At 38.2% G+C, this 25,525-nt stretch overlaps 5 protein-coding genes across 6 annotated transcripts; 3 read left to right on the top strand and 2 right to left on the bottom strand.

Moving 5' to 3' along the window:
• Positions 1-3,020: 3,020 nt before the first annotated feature.
• On the top strand, positions 3,021-3,811 carry LOC117638817. Its single transcript, XM_034373952.1, has 2 exons — positions 3,021-3,548; positions 3,631-3,811. The coding sequence occupies exons 1-2, from the start codon at positions 3,221-3,223 to the stop codon at positions 3,651-3,653; spliced, it is 351 nt and encodes a 116-aa protein (XP_034229843.1). The 5' UTR covers positions 3,021-3,220; the 3' UTR covers positions 3,654-3,811.
• Positions 3,812-9,432: 5,621 nt separating this feature from the next.
• Positions 9,433-10,812, bottom strand: LOC117637605 (nucleolar protein 58). Its single transcript, XM_034372534.1, has 3 exons — positions 10,464-10,812; positions 10,126-10,229; positions 9,433-9,966 (listed from the first exon to the last, which is right to left on the bottom strand). Exons 1-3 carry the CDS (start codon positions 10,654-10,656, stop codon positions 9,613-9,615), a joined length of 651 nt encoding a protein of 216 aa, XP_034228425.1. The 5' UTR covers positions 10,657-10,812; the 3' UTR covers positions 9,433-9,612.
• A 635-nt stretch (positions 10,813-11,447) lies between these two features.
• On the bottom strand, positions 11,448-13,315 carry LOC117637740 (bidirectional sugar transporter SWEET9-like). 2 transcript variants are annotated; one of them, XM_034372727.1, is made up of 6 exons: positions 13,028-13,315; positions 12,808-12,844; positions 12,475-12,685; positions 12,221-12,382; positions 12,006-12,125; positions 11,448-11,904 (listed from the first exon to the last, which is right to left on the bottom strand). In XM_034372727.1, exons 1-6 carry the CDS (start codon positions 13,074-13,076, stop codon positions 11,629-11,631), a joined length of 855 nt encoding a protein of 284 aa, XP_034228618.1. In that variant the 5' UTR covers positions 13,077-13,315; the 3' UTR covers positions 11,448-11,628. The 2 variants fall into 2 exon arrangements, with proteins under 2 accessions (XP_034228618.1, XP_034228619.1); XM_034372728.1 differs by having other exon boundaries at positions 12,945-13,032.
• A 5,348-nt stretch (positions 13,316-18,663) lies between these two features.
• LOC117638681 (probable aspartic protease At2g35615) lies at positions 18,664-20,185 on the top strand. The gene is made up of 2 exons (XM_034373774.1): positions 18,664-19,288; positions 19,371-20,185. Exons 1-2 carry the CDS (start codon positions 18,664-18,666, stop codon positions 20,183-20,185), a joined length of 1,440 nt encoding a protein of 479 aa, XP_034229665.1.
• A 2,685-nt stretch (positions 20,186-22,870) lies between these two features.
• LOC117638682 (probable aspartic protease At2g35615) lies at positions 22,871-24,377 on the top strand. The gene is made up of 2 exons (XM_034373775.1): positions 22,871-23,480; positions 23,563-24,377. Exons 1-2 carry the CDS (start codon positions 22,871-22,873, stop codon positions 24,375-24,377), a joined length of 1,425 nt encoding a protein of 474 aa, XP_034229666.1.
• Positions 24,378-25,525: the final 1,148 nt, after the last annotated feature.

Here is a 25,525-nt window from a genome sequence, read left to right on the forward strand (position 1 = left end):
GTATAAGTTTTGCTTGGCATGTTGCTTTTGCTTGGGAATTTAGCATGTCCTTTCTGTTGGCATTGAGTGGTGATCTGAGTATTGCTAGAGCATGTTCTTGAGCATGATGTTGAAAGGTATTGTCGTAAGAGCATGAGTTCTTCAAATTGCTTGAAATGCCCGAATTGCTTGGAATGCTTGAATGAAATGAAATTTTTTTTTTTTTTAGCATGTGGATTGGTATCACGCCTTCTGAATTTAGTCAAATGCTTGATAGATGAGTTTGCTTGCACTTTGAGAAAATTATGCTTCCAGCGCCTCCCTTTGCGTATGAGTACCTTTCCGGCGTCTGATTTTGGCTAACATATTCTCTTGTTTAGAATCTCCAAAGCATGAGAAAGCATGAGAAGTCTAATTTTCTAGGATTTTGATAGCATGAAAGTGAGTTTTGGTCTCTTGCAACTTGTCTTTGGAAAAATTTATGCTTCAATAGCGATTATGCTTCCAGCATCCCCTTTTATCATGTGGTGGCCATTTTTTGAGCTTGTGAAAAGGCTGAACTTTGCATGATGCGTTTTTTTCTATGTAGGTGTATACGTCTCTGGCACAAGCAGGGGTAGGTACTGGAAGCCTGCGTTGTATCCATTGTCACTGGAAGCTTCGAGTGTACTAATTTCACAACTTGGCAATTTGGATTTCTATCTCGATTTCTCAGTAAATAGTTCTGCTCCTTCACTGGAATCTTGAGTCTTTCTTTTGGCTTTGTAGGAATAGACATAGACTGGTGTTTGGCCTAGGCTTGTTTTTCTTGTGAACACACGCTTGATTAAATCTGGACTTTTCTCCGATCTTGTGGAAATAGAAATTGACAGAATGCATGCTCTGCAATGCTTGAATCTTTTTGCATTTTGAGGGAGAATTTGTTTGTCATGGGAATTGCTTGAGAATTTTGCTTGCCATGGATAAATTGCATGCTGCTTTGTTATTTGCTTAAGCCTTTTCTTTGGCGTGAGCTTGACTTGCCATGCTTGGCGTCTGCTTTGCGTGTGCTACGTTCTTGACCACCTTCTTTGATTGAACTATATGCATCACGAGCATATGCTTGTAACCGCATGATTAATACATAGGGTTAGAGGCTGTGGAAAGCTGGAGGAGAGCACCATTTGTTTCCTCTTATGAGCTTAGAGTTTGGACATGGCTAAGTTTTTTTCTTGGCTTTATAGGGATAGATATAAACATGTATATGGTGGGTCAGCAAGAATGCCGTGTAACTCATAGGGATTTTTTTATTTTTGTGAAAAAGGTTACTAGGAGGTAAGTGGTGTTCAGTTTGTAACACTTACTTTGTGAAAGGGTCTGCTGGAATGATTGATTGAGCATGAAATGGGAACTTTGCTTGTCATAAGCTCGAGTAATAGATTGCATGATGCTTCAAAATTTTTTTTTTTGTTTATGCATTTCGCTTGGCATGAGATGGCTTGCTTTGCTTGGCCTGTGAAGTTCATATAGCTTGCATGCTAGCGTGGAGATTTCTTGGCTTTAACACAGAGAACCTGCTTCATACTTTGCCCTTTTACAGCATATTCCTCGTTGGTAATTCTTGTAGGGACTCACATAATAAGTCCCAATGATCTTTGTGATGAGTGATGGCCTATTTCCCCTTGCACGACGGGTTGAAGAATGGACAACTACCTTCATAGCTTAGAAACACTTACCAAGACTCGATCATAGGCACTGAGTAAGCTTAGGAAGCTACTCTCATTTCCAGGTGTTGTATAGAAGAAAGACATGTTTCCGGCAGCCACCTTACTTTTTTTTTTTTTCAATACCCTTGCAGCATCACTAAGGGTTGGCCACAGTGGTTCGATTGCGAGTTGACAGCCCCAACTACCAAAGATGTTTCGCGAATGATTGAAGGTTGCCAAGGAAACTTCGTTTTTGACCTTACAGCAGCGTGCTGAAAGGGCTTAAGGGTGTGTCTTATTAGGATTTTGCATGGTCTTCCCGATGAATGCTTAGAAGAAGTTATAGCACACTATTTTTAGAGCACGAGCTGCTTGTAGCATGAAGATGTATGCATGATCCCCTTAAGCAAGAGTTGTCGTTAATGCGTTAAGCCTTCAGGAACACGAATTGGAGAGCCAGTGCCGTAAGCTACGAGACCTTCTCCTTGACTGAGAATGGCGCTTGGTGCATGGTGGAAACATCGAAAGGATCATCCATAGCGCTTCTTCTATTCTGTTTTAGTCATGCACCGTGATCTAGTTGAGATACCCGATTCTCCTTCTTCGCACCGTAATATATATATATTCTTTTAATAGAAAGGGCATATCTTCCAGCACCATCTTTCTCTACCACTTGTCCTTATTTCATTTTGCAGGCTGCATTTCTTTGTTGTAGGGGCTGGCTGGCTCAGTGTGTAGTAGCTTTTCCTTTTGAAACTGTAGGGTGTATCGATCTTTAGCATAGTTGACTGCGTCTGGGCTCGAGTTGTACCCCTTTTTTTTTTGGAGAGCCTAAAGCTCATGTTGTCGGAAACTTGGAACACAACATTGTTCCATACTTTCTGTCAGAACTTTTGATGTAGAATGCTTTAGATATTGAGCTTTGGCCTGTTTTGTATGCTTTGCTTGGTTGGAAATAATGAAATGCATGAATTGTTGCGATTTGGAATGCATTGAGATAAAGATTTCCAGCTTGTTCTGTACACTCTACTTGGCTGAAATGCATGAGTTGCTTGAGATTTTAACAGGTCGGGTTGTGATAGATGCCAGGTATATGCTACCAATTTTTTTTTTTAGGTTGAGAGCATCTCACGAGTCGCGGAGGATACACTTCCTACTCCTCCTCTTGGGACGTCCAGCGTAGCTGCCGACACTGCCCTGCACCTTCCAGCAGCGCAGCCTCCTGCTCATCCTTTCATAAGCACATCTGACACAACTGCCGGCACCTCTCCACAGCTTCCAGCAGTGCTGCCTCCTACTCCTTCCTTTCATAAGCATATCTGACACAATTACCGGCACCTCTCCACAGCTTTCGGCAGTGCTGCCTCCTTTCCTAAGCACATCCGACACAACTTCCGGCACCTCTCCACAGCTTCCAGCAGTACCGCCTTGTGGTGAGATTATTGATGACAACCATAAGGACGGTGATGTTTCCACCTCCGTAGGGCATTTATCGGAGAAAAGCATGTCTTGGCAAGATTGGGAGAATTCCTTCATGGCGTTCAAAGCCTTCTTTGATGGTGGCGCTTAAGATATGTGAGGCCATAACTCTGGGCTCTCATGTGGACTTCTTCATCAACCTTGTGAGGAACCTAGCATGTGCTGTCTTTGGAGTGCGGGCCATTCAAAGCATGAAATTATCACATGGTTCCAGTGAGGTAAAAGCTGCTGTCGACACTTTGATCATTAAGCAACAGGAATTGGACAAGCAGCGCCGGGAAGTGCATGCCCTTTTTTTTGCTAAGGGTATTTCTGCCGACAATGCTGAGTGTGTGACGGAGGCAACAGCCAGATCATCTCCTAGTGCTTCTTTCGTTCTTTTTGGGCATTCTTCACAGCTTCAAGGTATATAATTCCTCTCTTGTTTTTTTTATCGGGCTACTCCTTCCAGCATCCCTTGGTCTTAACACACATCTTCTTCTTGCAGGTTGTCTCCTCTTGGCTTGGTGACTGATTATCTTGGCGCGTGGTTCTGTTCCCTTGAAGACCATAGGCTGCATGGGTCTTTAGCATGTGTAGTTTTATCTTGCTTTGACTGTAGTTTTTTTTTTTTTAGACACTCTAACGACCATGTCGTTATGGCTTTGTAATGTAATGTTGAATCACTGGAGCTTGTATCCATTTCTGAATGCTTGAGGCATGTTGTAATCTGCATGTCTTATATATATATATATGTTGCTTGGTTGGCAAAATTTGTTTTTATGAACTGCTGGAGATTCTTTGACAGGTTGGATATCCTTAAAAACAAGGTATATGTTGCCAAAATTTTGTCTGACCACTAGGCCTGAAAAACACCCTCTTGTCATACCCAAAAAGGGTCAGACTAGTGTATGTATGGTCTTTGTAAAATTCCCAGATGTTTTGCATATTCTGGTTGCTCATCAAAAGAGGACAATGGTTTCGTTGTTCCAGCAGCTCAAGAATGCATGCCCCATATTATTTTGCTTTGGCGTGCAGCTTGTTGATGGCCTCTGACCCCATCCAAGTGACTTTGCTTGGCATGTCTTACTGCTAAGTGGCGTGCTTGACATAAGATTAACTTAGCTGTAGTAAAGCTTGAGCCACTTTGCATTAATGAATACTCCCATCAAATCAAGCCCCCAAGTATGAAAGGACCAAGGAGTGTGCATGTCTTGCAATAGCATGAAAGGTTGTGGCTTAGATTGACATGTATTTGGCATGTATTGTAGTAGGCTGTCATGCTCTGTTTAACAGAGCCACAGCTACTGCTTTACCTGCATGCAGCTCATAACCCAACTAATCAAGGAGTGATTTGCAGCTCATAACTCATTGTACTTTTTTCAACTTTTGTGAGGTTATGAGAGGTTACGGCAGCTGTCTCTTGATAATCTTGCTAACTAAATGAAGCCCCCAAGTGGCGTTCTTCCGGCATGTCCAATTTGAATACTTCGCTGTTGGAACCATTCATCCGTCCATCAGTAAGTGGCCATGGAGTGCTATAACTTGAAGGTTTTGAATATTTACACCTGTGAGCTTTTTCCATGTTTCCATAAGGCTCCCAAATAGCCTTTGATGGCTTTGGGTATTGCATGGCAAGATGAACTTAGGATATCCCTCTATTGCAATGTTGACAATTTGGCATGATAGCATGGCTTCTTCTCTGTGCTTCCGGCAGCTAGAAACACCAAGTGAAATGCTTGAGTTGCATGATTTTGGAGATGGATTGTTTTTTTCTTGGCATGATTCCTCTTTAGACCATCTCCTATGGCACAATTTTGTTGTTGGCATGGCTTGGCGCTGCTGAGCGTGTTGAGATGCTGATCGGTACAGGAACATAGGGTCCCATGCTCCTTGAGGCTTGAGGTGTAGAGAAATGTACTCATCATCTTTAAAAGAACAAAGTGCTTGATAGATATATAATTTCTGCATGACCAAAGCAGATGGTGGTTAAAATAATACATATGTTGCAACTTGTAAATGAATATAATTGATATTTGTCGATTTCAAATGAATGTCATTCAACATCATTAACTAATGAATGAATCACACATCAATATTAAACCAACAAAGGTTGCTTTTAGTAATATGCAAGCATGTGATGCTTTGGCAATTATTAAAGCACATGATGATATTCGTGCTTTGAGTAGTGTGTAAATGTCTAGTGTTTGTATTCCTTTCAAAGTGAAAGATAAGAGATAAAGGAAGCTGAATAGCCCAACTTCACTCTGTTGGTATTGGCCTAAAACATGATTTATATATATATAATAAAAAAATTTATCATTACATGTTTATATTTGAATAGATGACATGCTCGTGCTGCTTTTACAAGTATGGCATGTGGCATGATAATATATATTTTATTGTGAAATCTAAAAAGGTAGGAAAGAAAAAGAAAGAATTTCTTATCTTTGGCTTCCAATAGAGAGCATGTGGATTGTGGAGCCGATAATGGCATAGAAAGTCAGGGCATTCTGTGGGCAGTGCCAAAGATGGAGGTGATGCAAGCAGCATTCCAGAGAGGACTTGTTCAATCTTGAGTTGCATGGATAAATTGAGCTTTGGGGGTTAAGGAGCGCATATACTAGCATGATGTTTGAAATGGGGCAGGGGCTAAGAAGATTTGAAATGAGGCAAGTGCCATAAATTCTTTGCTTGTAGAGTAGGAGCTGGAAGAATGTAACTTGGCTTGGAATGATATAGTTGGACTTGCTGATGTGAATAATGTTCACACAGCTCTTGGAACCAAGGCATACCTTAGTTTAGCATGAGAAACTTTGAAGTGCTTGTGCTTGACCTTTTTTTTTTTAATTGGCAGGAAGCCCCCAAGTCATTTGGAACTGAATTTTGACTCCTCTTTTCTTCTTATACAGATTTGCTTGGCACGAAACCCCCAAGTATTTTGGAGTTTGCATGTGTAGTTCACTCAAATGCATGAATGATGAATTTGCCAAAGCCCCCAGCCCTCTTACAAGATCTTGTCTTACTTGAGAATGGAGATCTAAGGCATAAACAAAGGGAGCATGTGAGCAATCTATATCATGTTTGTTCTGCAAAGCAGATAGCCAAAAAAAAGAAAAGGCAGGAAGGAATGTTCTTATCTCTTTATTTTCTCTGGTTTATTGCTTCTAGCAGCAGCTCTTCCAGCGATGGTGTTTGGATGACAAGCTTGGCTCTGTCCTTCTTCCTTGGAGGCATTGATGAAGATAATGGCTTAATCCCCAGTGAAGTCGCCAATTTATGTGGGGGTCTTTTTCTTCCGGCAGCTGCAAATGGGCTGGGCTGCCGTAAAGGGAAATTACTGGAATTGCCCCTTGTGCCTGAGTTCAAAAATTAAGCCCCAAAAGCACTTCGAAAGGGCAGTAAAGCCTTAGGAAGTGTTCTGGTTATCTTCACCAACGAAAATGATGGCTGCTTATAGGTAATTTATGCTTGCTTACAGATAAAGTTTTAGCTTAGCATGAGGAGATTGTGGCATGGGAGCAAGGTCAGCATGAGTTGAGCACCAAAGAGGAGAATAAGGCTTCCTAGGGAGAAATGGGAGTGTTTAAGATGAGGGAGACAAGGTTTGCAGGATGATCTTGGCTAAAAGGGGCTAAAGGAAGGGCATTACTTCTTCCGGCAGCTTGACAGACTCTGAAAATAGTCTGTTAACAGAGAAGAACGAAGAAGAAGAGTGAATAGGGCTACTGGATTTTTGCTAGTAAGAGAGGAAGCTTGCTCTCTCAGCCTGGGTTGGTTTTTGCTAGGTGGAGGGGACCTCCTTTTATAGCTGCAGGAAACTATCCTTTCCCAAGAAACCCTAATGGTTTCTTCTCAAGCTTGGCAAGTCTTTCCATCTCTTTTTCCTATCCTTTCTTGACTTTCCTATCTGGGTGAGATTTCCCCTTATCCATTTGCACAAAATCAGGAGTTTTGGGGCTCAAGACCCCCTTTCCCTGGCGATCACGCCAATTTATGTGGGGGTCTTTTTCTTCCGGCAGCTGCAAATGGGCTGGGCTGCCGTAAAGCAGAAATTACTGGAATTGCCCCCTGTGCCTGAGTTCAAAAATTAAGCCCCAAAAGCACTTCGAAAGGGCAGTAAAGCCTTAGGAAGTGTTCTGGTTATCTTCACCAACGAAAATGATGGCTGCTTATAGGTAATTTATGCTTGCTTACAGATAAAGTTTTAGCTTAGCATGAGGAGATTGTGGCATGGGAGCAAGGTCAGCATGAGTTGAGCACCAAAGAGGAGAATAAGGCTTCCTAGGGAGAAATGGGAGTGTTTAAGATGAGGGAGACAAGGTTTGCAGGATGATCTTGGCTAAAAGGGGCTAAAGGAAGGGCATTACTTCTTCCGGCAGCTTGACAGACTCTGAAAATAGTCTGTTAACAGAGAAGAACGAAGAAGAAGAGTGAATAGGGCTACTGGATTTTTGCTAGTAAGAGAGGAAGCTTGCTCTCTCAGCCTGGGTTGGTTTTTGCTAGGTGGAGGGGACCTCCTTTTATAGCTGCGGGAAACTATCCTTTCCCAAGAAACCCTAATGGTTTCTTCCCAATCTTGGCAAGTCTTTCCATCCCTTTTTCCTATCCTTTCTTGACTTTCCTATCTGGGTGAGATTTCCCCTTATCCATTTGCACAAAATCAGGAGTTTTGGGGCTCAAGACCCCCTTTCCCGCGGCTGCTTCAGTAGGAAGCTCCACTCTTGGCTACCTTTTTCCTTCTCTTTCCTGGGGCAGCACTAATAAAGGAAAACAACTGGGTATATATGCTGGTTTGAAAGGGTACTCCCTTTCCTGACAACTTATATGCTAATATCCCCTGGTTTCTTTGGTGTTTTGTTTTGGAACTTGATCCATTCCCATGTGCTGGCATTTTCCAGCAGCACTGTTTGGTGATCCTGTAAACCTCTTCTACGTGGCTTCTATTTTTCTAGCAAAGGACTAAGGCTTTTATGGCTTATTGTGAAATTTTGTATGGGCTAAAGTACTTCATTGAATAAGTGGGCTATTTAAACATTGGGCTTTTGTTTGGGCCAAAATTTGACTAGGCTAATTTTGGTTGAGTTATTTTGGTTGGGTTATTTTCCCCCTTTTTGCTCACCCATATATTTGGGCCTAAGAAATGGGCTTGGGTTCCGAGGCTCCCAAGCAACCCGGAACCTCCATTTCTCGTCCCATCAATGGGCCTCATGACGACCTATTACCATCCATACCACAACCCACTCAAGCAAGCCCCGGGCATCTTGCGTGGCTTGGGCCCACTTAAGCTTGTAGCATGGCATGTTGTTTATTTGCTTGGCGTGGCATGTGTATAAGCGCATATGGCGAACTTTCGCGTGCCCAAATTGGGTTTCTTCTCGGTAAGATATCTCATTGGGCTGAGAATTTATTTGGGCCGAAGCGTGGATTTTTTGGGCCTCAACACCCAACAAACATAAATGCAGGTGGGGATGGCTAGTACACTAAACAAAAATGAGGATGAAACTTAATTATCAGTTCCCCAACAACCCCCCAAAACTAAACAAAAATGAAAACATAATCAAGGATTAAGATCTTAGTTTCAAATATCATATTCTGCTAATCCAACTTCATCATATCATATCATATCATATCATCGACTATTAAGAAAAAGAAAAAGAAAAACCTTTTTAGCAGATTTCTGTGGGGGCAGAATATGGGTTCCTGACAATGCCAAGGCCAGTAAAGAAATGGGCTACTTAGTTTGGGAAATCGGCATGGATATGGAACCAAACTTGGACTTTTAAGTACAAGTAGACCCCAAAATACTTGGACTCCGAAGAAGATCCGGGAGCAAGCCTCTAAATTCTTGGTTTCTAAGACATACTAGAACTTTCCCAGAAGATGTCATTCTTTCTTTCACCCTTTTGGCTGATAAATAATTGTTGCCGAGGAGGCTCAAGCTTTGAAGTTAGGTGACGGGGAAGTTGGTTTGCTCAGAACAACATGAAGGCAATTTGCATCTTATGGGACTTCTAATGCCACTTGATATAGCTCTCGTACTCTCATGTTCATCATTAAACCACGTCCGAAGTACTCTGTAATTGCTGTGCATCGCATCCGCTGACAATTTTTCTTGATTAAACATTTCGGCACTGGTTCGTGTGCTTGTGTGTGTGTGATTATATGCCTGAGCTGGCGTTTTGCTCGGTGTATGGCTGGTTCGATCAAATTGTATGGCTAGTTTTCGAAACTTTTAATCCTCTCCCAAAAGAGAGTTATGCTTTGCAAAATAATTGAAATCAATAAGCATTTAAATGGTCATAGCAAATGTTGAAAAGAACTGCCAGAACAATAATCTGTAGATAGAACATATTTGGCACCTTAACAATATCAAAATGGTTTTACATTTGCTTGAGGAACTGGAATTGCCCTTATCAAGGTTAGTTGAGTAATTCAATGAGCAACATTACAATTATCCAAAAATCAAACATTTCGAAAATTTCACAAACTATGTTTGCTTTGCAGAACCTTGAAGAGTCTCCAAAAGATGTTCAATTCTGTACTTCATAACAGGCTGACCTTTATGTGTTTTCTTAAGCATCTTCCCCCTCACAGACTTCCTCCGAGCTTCGGCCTTCTCTCGTTCTTCCTTCTTTGCCTGAATAATCGCATCCCTCTCCCTTCTTGCTTTCTCTTCCTCTTCATGCTTCTTCTCATACACTTCTATTAAATTACGAGCACCATACCTCTTTTTCTTCTTGTTATTCTTACTCCTCTTACCACCATCTTCGGTTTCCTTCTCCTTCTTACTACCATCTTCAGTTTCATTCTCCTTATCACTGTGTTCAAATTCATTCTCTTCCTGTACCAGCCACCAAAAAGATAAATGAAATAAAATTTCAAGATGCAAATTGTGTTTCACAAAAAGGATTTCAATTGGTTTATTATATTATTTACAATGCTAATCTTGTCTCAATCTGTTTCTAAAGAAGAGGCAATAAAACATTGCTAAAAATCAAACCTCAAGGGGTCTTATAGCCAATGGAAGATTGCTCTGCTGTTGCTTCAGTGACTTCTTATACTTGTTCACATACTTGGAATTCTTGTAAAACTCCTTTTGCTTCTCTGACAGAAAACACAACCAAACCTGTTTGTTAGAATCATTATAAATATGGCAAAATACAAGGGAGTGGTCATAAGTTTCATGTATATAGATCCTTCCCAGCAAGAAAAAAGTAAAAGAGGATCATATAAACAGGAAAACATTGAAACAGAAACAGAGAAAAACTAAAACCCAAGTAAAGAGCAAATATTTAACAAAGTAGAATGAAAATGCAATTAAAGGAGAGGGCTTTATACTTATCAAAGCAGGATTGAAGTAGCTGCTGCTATTTGATTTGGCATTAGCGAAGGCCTCGAGTGAAAGGCCTTGCCCACCCATTCTCCTCATGTTCTTCTTCTTCTTCTTCATGCTATCCTTCTTTTTGTTGATCGATGTCGAGCCGTTGAATTTCTCCCTGTTTCCTTCGTCTTTTGGGTATCGGTTCTTCATGACGGAAAGGAATTGGGAAAATATTGAGAAACTGATGCAGAAATACGGCAAATTCGGCCAAAACGGTGAGGAAGATTAATGACTAAAGCGGAGGAATTGGAAACCCTAATTTGCAGGATTGGTAAAAGTGCTTTAGTGCAACTGTGCAAGGCGGGACTCGTAGATATTTTTTTTTCTTTCAGGGACTCGTAGATATTATTCTCATTTAATTAATAATTTTAATTTTTAATATTTGCATTAATCAAAGACATTTTCTGATATTTTGAATGTTTTACTTTTCTTTGTCTTTTGCTTTATATATATAGATAAGATAAGTAGAAAGCGAAGTATAGTAATAAGAAAAACATCTATTGGTATTTTTCTTTCTAACAATTGAAAAAGATACCATCTTCGAAATCCTCCATACTCTTCATTGATAAAATAAGTTAATTAGTCATAAAAGAAAAGGACTTCATTTGAGTGGTTAAACTCATAAAATTAGCATGATGAAGCGATATGATAGTTGGACTTGGAGTAAAGTTTTTCTCTTTATAAATGAATGCATGATCTCCCATTGGGGAACTTCCAAATTTGAAGAATGTAATTGTCGCAAGTGATTGAATTCATGTAGTAGGAAGATAGATAGATAAATTCTCAAGCATCCACTGGATTAGATTGTCATTTTTGTTTCGCTACAATTGTGATTAGACTATATTTTCTCGTTTCTATTTGTAGTATTCATTCATTCTGGTAGGAAAGCCCACATGTAAGATTAAACCAAATAAGGTATGAGCAAGGGAAAAAGACAATCATGGAGAAATAGAATGTCAATGTGATGTCTACCGTTCGATTCCCTCCAATATCTGTTATAGAAAATAAAAATATATTAAAAAAAACCCTATGCTAATTGGCAATATCTCCATAGTGCCCCTTTGCCAACCCTAGGCAATCACATAATTGATTCACTTGGCTCATTTGGTCTAGTCTAGGTGATCACACAATTGATTCATTTGGCTCAGCAGCAGCTGCATCTGCAGCCCTTCTATCATTTGTCATGCTCTCTGTTGACTGATTCTCCTCAGCTTCAGAACTCCTCTTTGTGTCCTCTGTTTTCAATTGACTGTCACTTGCTACAATGTCATTTACTGCAACCACATTTGGTATCTGATTGAGGCCAAATTCTGGTAACAAAGATTTCTTTGAGTTCTTGAACATCAGATACATAATCATCTGCGCTAACCCGAATGCGAAACCGAGGATGTTTGGTGCCTAAACATGAAAGAAAACAAGGCAGATAGATTTAAAACTTGGGCAAATTATATTGCATTATATATTGTGTTTCTGCATGTATATATAATGACAAGTTTTACCGCTATGAACAAATCCCTCACTAGAAGGCCATAGAAGAACCACATTACAGCACAGAGAGTTAAGCAGAATGACAAAGGGAAGGACATGAACTCCACACTCCTCGTTCTAATAACTAGCCTCTGAAAATTATAGCAGGAGATAATCAATTGTATGTTTAGATCTGTCAAGAATATAGTGTTTGATTTGGCATGAAATAAATAAGCAATATTGTTACCATTATACTCAGAGGAGCAGCAAACACACAGACAGAGAACACAACACTAATCCACCCAACAACTTTAATCCGCAGAAAATGATTTGGAATTAGGTAGGTGCTCAATATGATCACACCATAAACCCCCACATTAAACAGGACAAGAAGCTTTGCTGTGTAAATCTGCAAAACCATAAAAAATTAAAGATGAACAAGAAATGAATATATTATAGGTAGAGAGAAGAGAGAGCATTATAAATTTAGAAAGTATGTACCCTGGTTTTTGCTGGTGCATAAATCATGTACATTACAAGGTAACTGGTTTCTATGATGCAACCAACGGAGTTGATGGTGATGAGCATAAAAGCATTGGTCTTGAGGAAGGCATAGTAGAGCATAAGCATGGCGCTAAACAGAGCCACTGAATAAGGTATGGACTGGAACCCTTCTGTTGATTTTTTCTTGAAAATTCTATAAAATGTTGGCCTATAAAATAAAATAAAAGGCAGTGCAAAAAGTTAGATAACAATTACATATGATACATGAACTCCCATATGTGCATGAAGGAGACAGAGAGACAGAGAGACAGAGAGAGAGAGAGAGATTACAGTGGCGCTAGGTACACCATGAAGGCCACGATGTTACCTGTCAAAATGAAAAACAGAGGAAGAGAGAGAGAGAGAGAGAATTTAGAATTGAAAACCAAGTGAAAATTGAAAAGAAAAAAGAACCCAATTATTAATACCAAAAGGGGGAGGGGTGGTGGGTGGTGTGTGTGGTGGGCGCCGGGGTTGAGAGGAGGTAGAGCTGTGTAGCTATGGTACCTACCTAGAATGCCAAAAACAGAGGCCAAGAGGAAAGCATCAGGGGCTGCCATTCTCAGGGTGAAGCTCTTTTAACTACTAAGGAGTATGTGAGGATTTGAGGGGCACTCCAAAGACTCAAAGAGCTTGCTCTAATTGTTGCATTGTGTGCCTTTATATAGGAGAGCAGAAGGGGAAAGAAGATCCAAGAAAAAGAAAGAAACAGAGTTGAGCTTAGTGTTGGAAACTGAGAGTTGGAGCTAGCTATGAACAAACTGTATATTTGATGTGTTGTGGGCAAAGAGTTAATGTGGTTCCTCCTCGAACCCTTCAAGCTTATATTACTAGTTTTGATTTTGAATTGGGAAAAATGAGCAGCTAGCCTAGCCTAGCCTAGCTAATAGCTTGAGCCATTAGGTTACGTGAAGCAAAGGTCGACCAAAATGGATATCTGATAGGCCACACCACATAGCAGCCGTTACGTTTAAAGGGCTTTATGCAAATGTATTTTCATGTATTGTACGCAGAATATGCAGTGTGTGTGTGTTTATAAAGCTTTTGGTTGCCTGCCAATTGGCAATTGGCAATTGGACTGTCTGTCTTTAGCTTACTCTACTCTGTCTTGTTCTTTTTACACATGTTTTTCTTTCCCTAGGTAATCATAATCAATGAGGACAACTACAAGCAATTAGCCACAAGATTAAGACACTCTTAGCTTAGTACTGAAGGATAACCATAATTAGGTGTGAACAAATTGCCAGCCACATTGAGAATTGTAGCATCAAGGGCTAGCTATAAATAAACTCTTTTTAGTCATCCTCTTTTCCATAATAGATTTTTTTTTTTGGGGACGAAAGCATAATAGATGTTGAAAAAGCCAGCGAGCACCATTTCTTGAAATGCTACTTGCTCACTTGGTGCTTGCCAGACAACGATGCTACTTAAATGGAAAATGCAGAAATGTGAAGCAGTTATTTTCTATGCCGTGGCAAGTTTTGTACCAATTTATTTCCTTTTTCCGATTTATTTTCGCATAAACTTTTGTGAGCGGCCATGCATGCTATGCTTGTACAACTTTTGTGTTCAGTTATGGGCATTGGGCTTGCTATATATGATATCTCGTTCACTCCTCTTCTGTGGTGAAGTTAATTTTCAAATAAGGATGTATGTGTATAATTATAGTTTTCTTACGCTTTCCGCTTATGGGTTTGTCTTTCTTGATTTGCTTTGTAATCTAGTGCATATGCAGTGGCCCTGGAACAAACTGAAATTGCAACAGAAGGGGCGGCCTATTGCATAGAAAGTGTATATCTTTCTGTTTCTCATCTTTTTAGTTTGTTATGAAATGCAAATTTATTATTATTATTTATTTTGCGGAGAAAATACTCCAATTAGGTAACTAGAACTATACTTGTTGGTTTTAGCAAGCAAGTTTGAGTTGACATTTGTAACCACTTATTATAGTCTTTATAAGTCTCGGCCATTTTACTAGATTGGTTTGGATTGAGCACATGGTGGTCCACGTAAGCTTGACCTTTTGTTAACTTGGGCTTTGATTTAAATTAGTTTTTGCCCAAAACAAAACCTAGCGAACACAAGGAACAACTTTAAATATGTTTAGGTTTAGGTTAAAAGACAAGCACGGTAACAACCACAAGCGCATTGTGTGCCACAGCACATTCCAGACCATGTTTCACTTCTCCATCAAATCCTCTTTTCTGCAACCGCTATTTATTTATATATTTAACAAACGAAACACAACAATTAGTTAGTTGGATTGTTATTAGTCTGTTTCAATTGACTTTTAATTAAATAGCAGTTCCATACGAGCCCTTAATGCAAATTATGGCAAAAGAAACAAGAAAACTCATAAACAAGTACTTACACGAATTCACAAGAAGTAGGATACAGAGAAATAAAATGGTGAAACAAGCTTAGGAATCCTATGCATACTTTTTTCTTCGTAAACTCCATTTGATCTCAAAAACATCAAGCAATATTTCAACATTAAGCAATGCTCTGTGAAAGTTGTCAAGAAGTGTCATAAATGGGGTTAAAGGGAAATTTGATTATTTAAAATGGTCAAGAGGCTCTCAATGAATCTCAAAAGGTTTGGATTGAGCCATAAGCATAAGCATAAGCCTCAGCCATTTTACTAGTTTGGTTTGGATTGAGCCACATGGTGGAGCACGTGAGCTCGACCTTCTGTTAAGTTGGGCTCTGATTTAAATTAGTTTTTGCCCAAACAAAACCTAACGATCTGATAATATATCATCGATCAAAATATCTTCTAAGCATTGCTAGTTTGGTTTGTTTAAGAGAAAGAGAAGAGTCTGACCGAAAAAAAAGAAAGAGAAGAGGTAAATTAATGTAGGTAACTTCCATAAGTTGGTGGGTCTACACTACACATAGCAAACCAACTTCGTTTGAGCAGGAATATGAATATTACTTGCAAGTTGGCCGGGGAAAGACAAGTATTTCCCTAACTAGCATATGAAATATAAAGGCGATTGTGGACCTAGTAATAAAATATTGATGGCTTCGGAAATATTAGTAGTCTAAAAATACGGAAATTTCAATAGAAACATCAGGATATTATCGATATTGATAAAAATTGAATAAAAACTACGGAAATTATAAGAAAAACTTGAAAATTTTTCTTGAAACTTTGGAGGGTGTTTATTTAGTCAATTATTTATTACTTTATCACAAAAAATAGGAAGAAAATGCATTACATGATGGGTTTAACTGATTTAAATTAATTATATAGCGAGCTGACAAACGCTATGAGTGTAGAAAATATGTAGTAATTAATGAAAGAACATTAAACACACCACAATCATTTATTTATAATGATTTACTACAGCATTTTACACATTTATACATTGCATGGTAAGATACATGAGTGACTTAGTACCACATAGAGTTCCTATAAGGTTCAAATTTTAGTTATTTACACCTCCTGAGGTTTTCAGTTTTTTCACAAAACTTCTTGACGTTTTAGAAATTACAAGAACACCCTCGAGGTTTTAAATTATTTTCATAAAACTCCTTTTCATTTATTTTTCATCCAAAGATTGATGATTTTATACGAAAAAATTCTCCAAATAACAAAGTTGGCCTTTGAGATTAGATTGCATATACTAATTTTGTCATTTCCATAAGTTTTTTTTTTCAATAAAATCATCAATTTTTGGACAATCAATCAACGAAAAGGGGTTTTGTGAAAATAAACTGAAATCTCAAGGGGTGTTCATGTAATTTTTGAGACATGAGAGGGTGTTATGAAACCACAAGAAACCTTAGGGTGTGTTAGTGTAAATGTTGGGAGCAAATAATTCGGCTTCCAATCATGAGACGCCATATGGACAAGAAGAATATCTCCTAGGTCAATCAATTGAGCCCATTTATTTAGCAAATTAATTGATACTAAAAATATGGATATTATATTTATTTTAAAGAGATAATATCACCAATGAAGATATTATCCTTATTTGGAGATATCATCATCAAATTACGAGATTTGATTGGGATCAAATCCCAAATGAACTCAATCTCTACAATTTGGGGAAAGAATAAATTCTTTCCCAATATGAGTTTATTCTTTAGGGTTTAGATTCTTGGAAAAATCCTAGATGCCTAGAGCCCCATAAATACATGGCTTCATTCAACACTCAAGGTAATATGAATTCTAAACATAGTCCTCAAACCCTACAAAAATACTCAAAGTTCTCCACTCTCTCTCTCCCATAGCCGATGTGTTGAAGAATATAAGTCCCACATCGGAAACTTGACTAAATAAAATAAAATATATAATGAATGGTTCCACTACTAATATTACCGAGACCTTTTGTAATAAAACCCCACACCTACTGGGCTTTGTAGGTGGTTAAGTTGGAGACAATATATGTATTGTTAGTAGTGGGCCGTTGACCCGTCTCTCTGAAATTTAACATGGTATCAGAGCGGGTTGATTGACTGTGCCTGAATTAGGCCTTTACCTTTACCCAATATGTGGTGTTCACAGGTTGGGCTTGAATGTTTACCCCTACCCCTTACCCAATACGTGGTGTTCACGTGTTGGGCTTGAATGATTGACTCCGATGTGGACTTGGCTCCACGTGTGGCTCACTATTTAGTGGTCCCACGTGAGGGGGCGTGTTGAAGAATATAAGTCCCACATCGGAAACTTGACTAAATAAAATAAAATATATAATGAATGGTTCCACTACTAATATTACCGAGGCCTTTTGTAATAAAACCCCACACCTACTAGGCTTTGTAGGTGGTTAAGCTGGGGACAATATTGGTGTTGTTAGTATTGGGCTGATGGCCCGTCTCTCTAAATTTAACACGATGGCACCATCATTGCTGCCGGCAATATCTTTCTCATCTCTCCATATTTTCATACACAGCCCTGGCCACTACACAAGGATCAGGTCACCCGATTCTCCCTGTAGAGAAAACACCGAACCCCTTTTTAGCTATTGTTTCTCCTAGACACAACACCCCCCGAGTGTGGTTTATTTACTTCGGTCTTTTTTACAGGAAGATTAAAGGTTGAAGAATCCACAAGCGAATATTATCCCGTGAGAATTTTTGCACAGACAGTAAATAACTCTTCAAAATTTTCATTGTCTTCATCATCTCCATATTATCGATATTATAACGATATTATAGAAATATTTTGGCCAAATATTATTGAAGTGTGAGAGAAACTATAGACGTTGATATTATCGATATTTATACGATATGTGTATGGATACGTTCCAAAATATCATTGACTAGAAAAAACGATAATATTCTCGATATTACATCGATATTATTGATATTTTAGACTATAGTCACAATGCACAACAAAACAAAGTAAACAGAGATCAAATAGCAATGATAAGCTATTAGCAATTTGGCATCGGTTAAGATTTGGATTTAATTAGCTGAACCTGATTATGATAGAACTTGAAATTTAAATGCTGTTAATTAATGTAGAGGACAAAAACAAATTGCATTTGTCATTTAAAAAAAAAAAATCCATTGAACATTTATAAGGAAAGAGTTGACAGAACGGTTGGTACTTTCCCTCATAATATTGCACACAGTGGCGGAGCCACTTATAATCCTGGAGTAGTCCTAGCCCTATGTATATATATATATTATCTCTCTACTATTATATTATATATAAAATATAAAATTAGTACTAAACAACTTATAATTGAAGTTAAAATTTTCTCTAAAATAAATTAGACATGAATAAATTAGAAATATTTAGCTCTAGACATGTAACTATTAAATACTTCAATATTTTATATATTTGTATTTTCTATTCCAGGCCCCCTAATTTTACAATTCTAATTCCGCCCTTGATTGCACATACATGCATTTTCCAAAGACATTTAATTATTTATATGCATCAATTTAGTACAGAAAAGAAAGGACGAATTTTTTTAGTAAATTTGCTCATGTGGTAACGGCTCATTGGGAAATTTTTTTATTTTTTATTTTATATTTGATAGGCAAATTTAAGGTAAATAAGCTGCTCATACAGAAATGCTGGCTACAATTACCATACTGGACTAAATTTAATTCCCCAGCTAAGGCCATATATATCATGTACGTACTATAAAAAGCAGCAAGCACTGTGAGGAATTACAACAATTAGCTATGAGGCAGATAATGGCAGCTGCAATAATATTGCAATGCATCCTATCACTTGGCTTCTTCCTTGCTTGCGTTTGCGTTAATGCCGCAGGGAAACCAAATGGCTTGACCATGGAACTCATCCATGTGGACTCGCCGGCATCACCTCTCTATCCGGGCAATATTTCTTATGAAGAAGAAATCCAAAGACTCATAGACCGATCCATTGCCCGAGCTCAACACCTTCATTACACCTTGGCATCCCTCGGTAACAATAATATGTCACAAACTATAATCAACCCTCTTGACATTCGTCCAAGACTCGAATTTCACCCTTACGGCTCTTACCTTGTACAAGTTGGGATTGGGACTTTTGATGCAACTTTCCCGGCAAGGTCATTCAATACATACTACTTGTACACCGACACTGGAAGCATCCTCACATGGGTGCTGTGCGAGGATTGTCTCAAGCCTGGAAACCAATGCTTTCAAACCAAAGAACCCCCTTTCCCTAACAGCAAGTCCAAATCTTATGTTGCTCTCTGTTGCAATCAAAACCCGTTTTGCAAGATAGGCCAATGCACGGGTCCTTACTGCTCCCAGCACGACGAGTACATGGGCGGCACCGTTGTCAATTCTATTCTTTCAGGCATGAATATCTTAATATTTTGAGTATTAATTCTCGAAAAATATCGCAATATAAATGACAACTGGTTGCTTTGCATGCGCAGCTGAAAATTTCAACTTTTTGTCAAGCAGTGGGCAGCCACTGATGATTCCAGGCGTAGTGTTTGGTTGTGCTTATGACACCAGGAAAATCAGTTTTGGAAGGCTGGAAGAGTTCAAGGTTGCAGGAATATTGGGTTTGGGATATGCTCCGATTTCCTTTCCACTGCAACAATCCTATCAAACTGGTAAAGTATTCTCAATGTGCCTAACACGCCAAAGAGAGATCCAAACATATCTCAGATTTGGTAAGGACGTCCCCACACCACCAGGTGGTCTGCGTGTCACCAAATTAGTGTTCTTCAAAGACATACCATATTACTACGTCAATCTGTTGGACATAAGTGTGCATGGACAAAAGCTTCTCATAGACCCAAATGTGTTTGCTGTACGAAATCAGGGCACAAGTGGCGGCTGCCTCATGGACAATGGTAGCTCATTTACTTTTCTCATCAGGCCTGCTTTTAATGCTGTGGTTCAGTTTCTGGAGATGTATTTCATGCGCTTTCCTCGCCTTTTTAAGGGTGGTAGGCCTCTTAGGCTCCCTTTTGAACTTTGCTACAAATGGATGACGCCGCTGCCACCTCTGCCTACTTTGACATTTCACTTTGAAAATGCTGACCTTGTGATCAACCCAGAGGACTTATTCATAAAGGTGAATGCTGAGCAGCAGGGGAACTATCTCTTATGTTTGGCCTTCATCCCCGACGATGCTCGTACTATTCTTGGATCAGTGCACCAATCCAATTACTTATTCATATATGACCTTAACCAGAAGCTGTTGAAGTTTGCTCCTGAGGATTGTTCTAAGAATTCTTGATCACCTCAAACTTGATAGATCATGTAATCTCTCTTTCATTTTCATTCCATCCATGTGCTCTTTTTTTGTTCAAAATAATTAGTTCTTTTTCAACCTTGTAGATTTTAAAAAATGTTTTAATCACCTCAAGCTTGATATGATTCACTACCACCACCATGTCACCACCACCACAACTAACTTGTCATGGCCAATTACTCCCACCACCATTGTCGCCACAAACAATCAACCTAACTCTAATGTATTGATAGGCACAGTAAAAATTGTGCGAGAAATGAATCACACAACATCATAACACAATATCGATAGGCACAATAAAGACTAATATACCTACTACTAAAATTATTTACCTATAGTTTCAAGTATCGAAATTGACATTAAGTATCACAAAAAATGATAGGTAAATTATTATCCATAAAAAGAGATAAGTTATTATTCATAAAAGATAATAGCTAGGTATATTATTATCCATAAAATAATAGGTACAGTAGAAAATTAATAGGTATATTATCATTCATGAAAAAGAAACAAATAGATATGTTGATTTAGAAAAGAAAAAAAAATCATGAAATAGGTAAATTATTATTCAAAAAATTTAAAAATCAAGTAACCAATAAATCAAATGTTAAAATAAAGATTAGTTGTGTTAAAATATTAGGAGATAACACATAACAAGCATAGGTAAAAACATGAATTTTTTCTATTTTAATTCCAAAAAAAGAAGATAAAAACTTACTAACAAATCAACTTTATGCTAATCACCATTTGAAACTTAAAAATTTAATGAAATGGATGGAGACGTGTGGCAATTGAATTGTATATACAAACGAAATATGCTGAAAATAAACTCAACACAATAAATGGAGACAACTCTTCTTAAATATACATGAACGGTTTGATTATTGTGTCTTGCGTCACATTTATAGAGAGACGAATGGACTGGCCAACTCTCTCGCCAAATGGAGTTCCAACATAACTTGGGTCTATATACTTTTGATCATGTGCCTACTTGGGCGTGATCCTTTCTAATGGATGATTTGTTAAGGGTGCCCAGGACCTGTGCGGTTTGTCCTAATTCTGTTTGGTTTTTCTTTTTGGGGCTCGGCGCCCCATTTTACCAACCAAAAAAATAAAATAAAATATCACATGAACAGTAGTAGGGGTAATTTAGGTATCTGAAAAATATTAAAACCTTGATTAGTTAAGTAGCTTAGTTGGATCCTAGTCACTGAACTTTAGCCAAAGAAACATATTTTGATGGGTTGCGGACTAGGAAAAATGAATTTGAGTGAAACCCTAAATTTTCTATTTTACTTTTCCAAACTAGGGTTAGAAGTTCCATTATCTCTGTCCTGTGTCCTCCCTCTCCTACAAACTAGGGTTAGAAGTTCCATTACCTCAATGTGACGTCGTTCTTCCACCATCCCAATCCAAAGCTTCAGTTCTCCAATTAAATATAGTTTCAAAACAATCCCGCCATGATCCATATGTGCAGGCTGCAATATATTGATATACTCTTTCCAATTAATTACAACACTCATTCTATCAATAAGTCAATTGAGTAATACTATGACATTCACGCAGACAGAAGAAAAAAAAAAGGGGGGGACCAAATTCAGAGTCCAGCAAGATGAAAATGAAAACCCACTTCTTGTGAGCATCGACAAGAAGAACCATCGCGCCTGCACCCGAGGATTGTAGTTGTGTTGTGAATACTTTCCCTCATCATTGTCATTGCACATGCATGCATGAGACAATTTAGTACAGAAAATTAAAGAACCAGCCCCTGGGGAAATTTAAGGTAAAGAAGCTGCTCATATGGAAAAGTATTAGAAGGGCTTAACAGACCAACAAATATATGTTGGTTTTAGCACTATACTTGTTGGTTTACTTACTAGAACTATACTTGTTGGGTTTAGCAAGCAAGTTTTTGAGTTTGAAATTTGTTATCGGACATTGCAAAAGTCTTTATAAGTCCTTGCCATTTTACTAGCTAGATTGGTTTGGATTGAGCCATATGGTGGAGCACGCGTGAACTCGATCTTCTGTTGACTTGGACTGATCGGATTTAAATTAGTTTTTGCCCAAACAAAACCTAACTTTAATAATATATTATCAATCAATCTTCTAAGAATTGCAATAGTTTGGTTTGTTTAAGACAAAGAGAAGAGGCAAATGTAGGTGACTTTCATAAGTTGGTGTCTACACTACACATAGCAAGCCAACTTTGTTTGAGCAGGAATATGAATATTACTTGCAAGTTTTATGATATAACTTGAAGTTCAAATCTGTTAATTAGTGTAGAGGACAAAAACAAATTCCATTTGTCATTGAGTAAACATACATGCATTCTCCAAATACATTTATTTATTTATATGCATCAATTTAGTACAGAAATGAAAGGACGAACCTTTTTTTTAGTAAATTTGCTTATGTGGTAACGGCTCATAGGGAAATTGTTTTTATTTTTTATTCAATTTTTGATAGGGAAATTTAAGGTAAATAAGCTGCTCATATAGAAAAGTATTATATATACATAGAAGGGTTTAATCATATAGACAACAAATATAATATATTACCATACTGGGCTAAATTTAATTCCCCAGCTAAGGCCATAGATATCATGTACGTACTATAAAAAGCAGCAAGCACTATGAGGAATTGCAACAACTAGCTATGAGGCAGATAATGGCAGCAATAATATTGCAATGCATCCTATCACTTGGCTTCTTCCTTGCTTGCGTTTGCGTTAATGCCGCAGGGAAACCAAATGGCTTGACCATGGAACTCATCCATGTGGACTCGCCGGCATCACCTCTCTATCCGGGAAATATTTCTTATGAAGAAGAAATCCAAAGACTCATAGACCGATCCATTGCCCGAGCTCAACACCTTCATTACACCTTGGCATCCCTCGGTAACAATAATGTGTCACAAACTATAATCAACCCTCTTGACATTCGTCCGAAACTCGAATTTTACCCCTACGGCTCTTACCTTGTACAAGTTGGGATTGGGACTTTTGATGCAACTTTCCCGGCAAGGTCATTCAATACATACTACTTGTACACCGACACTGGAAGCATCCTCACATGGGTGCTGTGCGAGGATTGTCTCAAGCCTGGAAACCAATGCTTTCAAACCAAAGAACCCCCTTTCCCTAACAGCAAGTCCAAATCTTATGTTGCTCTCTGTTGCAATCAAAACCCGTTTTGCAAGATAGGCCAATGCACGGGTCCTTACTGCTCCCAGCACGACGAGTACATGGGCGGCACCGTTGTCAATTCTATTCTTTCAGGCATGAATATCTTAATATTTTGAGTATTAATTCTCGAAAAATATCGCAATATAAATGACAACTGGTTGCTTTGCATGCGCAGCTGAAAATTTCAACTTTTTGTCAAGCAGTGGGCAGCCACTGATGATTCCAGGCGTAGTGTTTGGTTGTGCTTATGACACCAGGAAAATCAGTTTTGGAAGGCTGGAAGAGTTCAAGGTTGCAGGAATATTGGGTTTGGGATATGCTCCGATTTCCTTTCCACTGCAACAATCCTATCAAACTGGTAAAGTATTCTCAATGTGCCTAACACGCCAAAGAGAGATCCAAACATATCTCAGATTTGGTAAGGACGTCCCCACACCACCAGGTGGTCTGCGTGTCACCAAATTAGTGTTCTTCAAAGACATACCATATTACTACGTCAATCTGTTGGACATAAGTGTGCATGGACAAAAGCTTCTCATAGACCCAAATGTGTTTGTTGTACGAAATCAGGGCACAAGTGGCGGCTGCATCATGGACAATGGTAGCTCATTTACTTTTCTCATCAGGCCTGCTTTTAATACTGTGGTTCAGTTTCTGGAGATGTATTTCATGCGCTTTCCTCGCCTTTTTAAGGGTGGTAGACCTCTTGGGCCCCCTTTTGAACTTTGCTACAAATGGATGACGCCGCTGCCACCTCTGCCTACTTTGACATTTCACTTTGAAAATGCTGACCTTGTGATCAACCCAGAGGACTTATTCATAAAGGTGAATGCTGAGCAGCAGGGGAACTATCTCTTATGTTTGGCCTTCATCCCCGACGATGCTCGTACTATTCTTGGATCAGTGCACCAATCCAATTACTTATTCATATATGACCTTAACCAGAAGCTGTTGAAGTTTGCTCCTGAGGATTGTTCTAAGAATTCTTGATCACCTCAAACTTGATAGATCATGTAATCTCTCTTTCATTTTCATTCCATCCATGTGCTCTTTTTTTGTTCAAAATAATTAGTTCTTTTTCAACCTTGTAGATTTTAAAAAATGTTTTAATCACCTCAAGCTTGATATGATTCACTACCACCACCATGTCACCACCACCACAACTAACTTGTCATGGCCAATTACTCCCACCACCATTGTCGCCACAAACAATCAACCTAACTCTAATGTATTGATAGGCACAGTAAAAATTGTGCGAGAAATGAATCACACAACATCATAACACAATATCGATAGGCACAATAAAGACTAATATACCTACTACTAAAATTATTTACCTATAGTTTCAAGTATCGAAATTGACATTAAGTATCACAAAAAATGATAGGTAAATTATTATCCATAAAAAGAGATAAGTTATTATTCATAAAAGATAATAGGTATATTATTATCCATAAAATAATAGGTACAGTAGAAAATTAATAGGTATATTATCATTCATGAAAAAGAAACAAATAGATATGTTGATTTAGAAAAGAAAAAAAAATCATGAAATAGGTAAATTATTATTCAAAAAATTTAAAAATCAAGTAACCAATAAATCAAATGTTAAAATCAAGATTAGTTGCGTTAAAATATTAGGAGATAACACATAAAAAGCATAGGTAAAAACATGACTTTTTTCTATTTTAATTCCAAAAAAAGAAGATAAAAACTTACTAACAAATCAACTTTATGCTAATCACGATTTGAAATTTAAAAACTTAATGAAATGGATAGACATGTATGGCCATTGAATTGCATAAACAAAATATGCTGAAAATAAATTCAACACAATAAATGGAGGCAACTCTCCTAAAATATCACATGAACGGTTTGATTATTGTGCCTTCTGATGGATGATTTGTTAAGGGTGCTCAGAACCCGTGCGATTTGTCCTAATTATGTTTAGTTTTTCTTTTTGGGGCTTGGTCCCCCCATTTTACCCACACAAAAAAAATATTAAATTTAAAACCTTGATTAGGTAAATTAGGTATCTGAAAAATATTAAGTATCTGAAAAATATTAAAACCTTGATTAGGTAAGTAGCTTAGTTGGATCCTAGTCACTGAACTTTAGCCAAAGAAACATATTTTGAT

The sequence above is a fragment of the Prunus dulcis genome, chromosome 8 (genome assembly GCF_902201215.1).
Source record: "Prunus dulcis chromosome 8, ALMONDv2, whole genome shotgun sequence".
In the NCBI taxonomy this organism is placed as follows: domain Eukaryota; kingdom Viridiplantae; phylum Streptophyta; class Magnoliopsida; order Rosales; family Rosaceae; genus Prunus; species Prunus dulcis.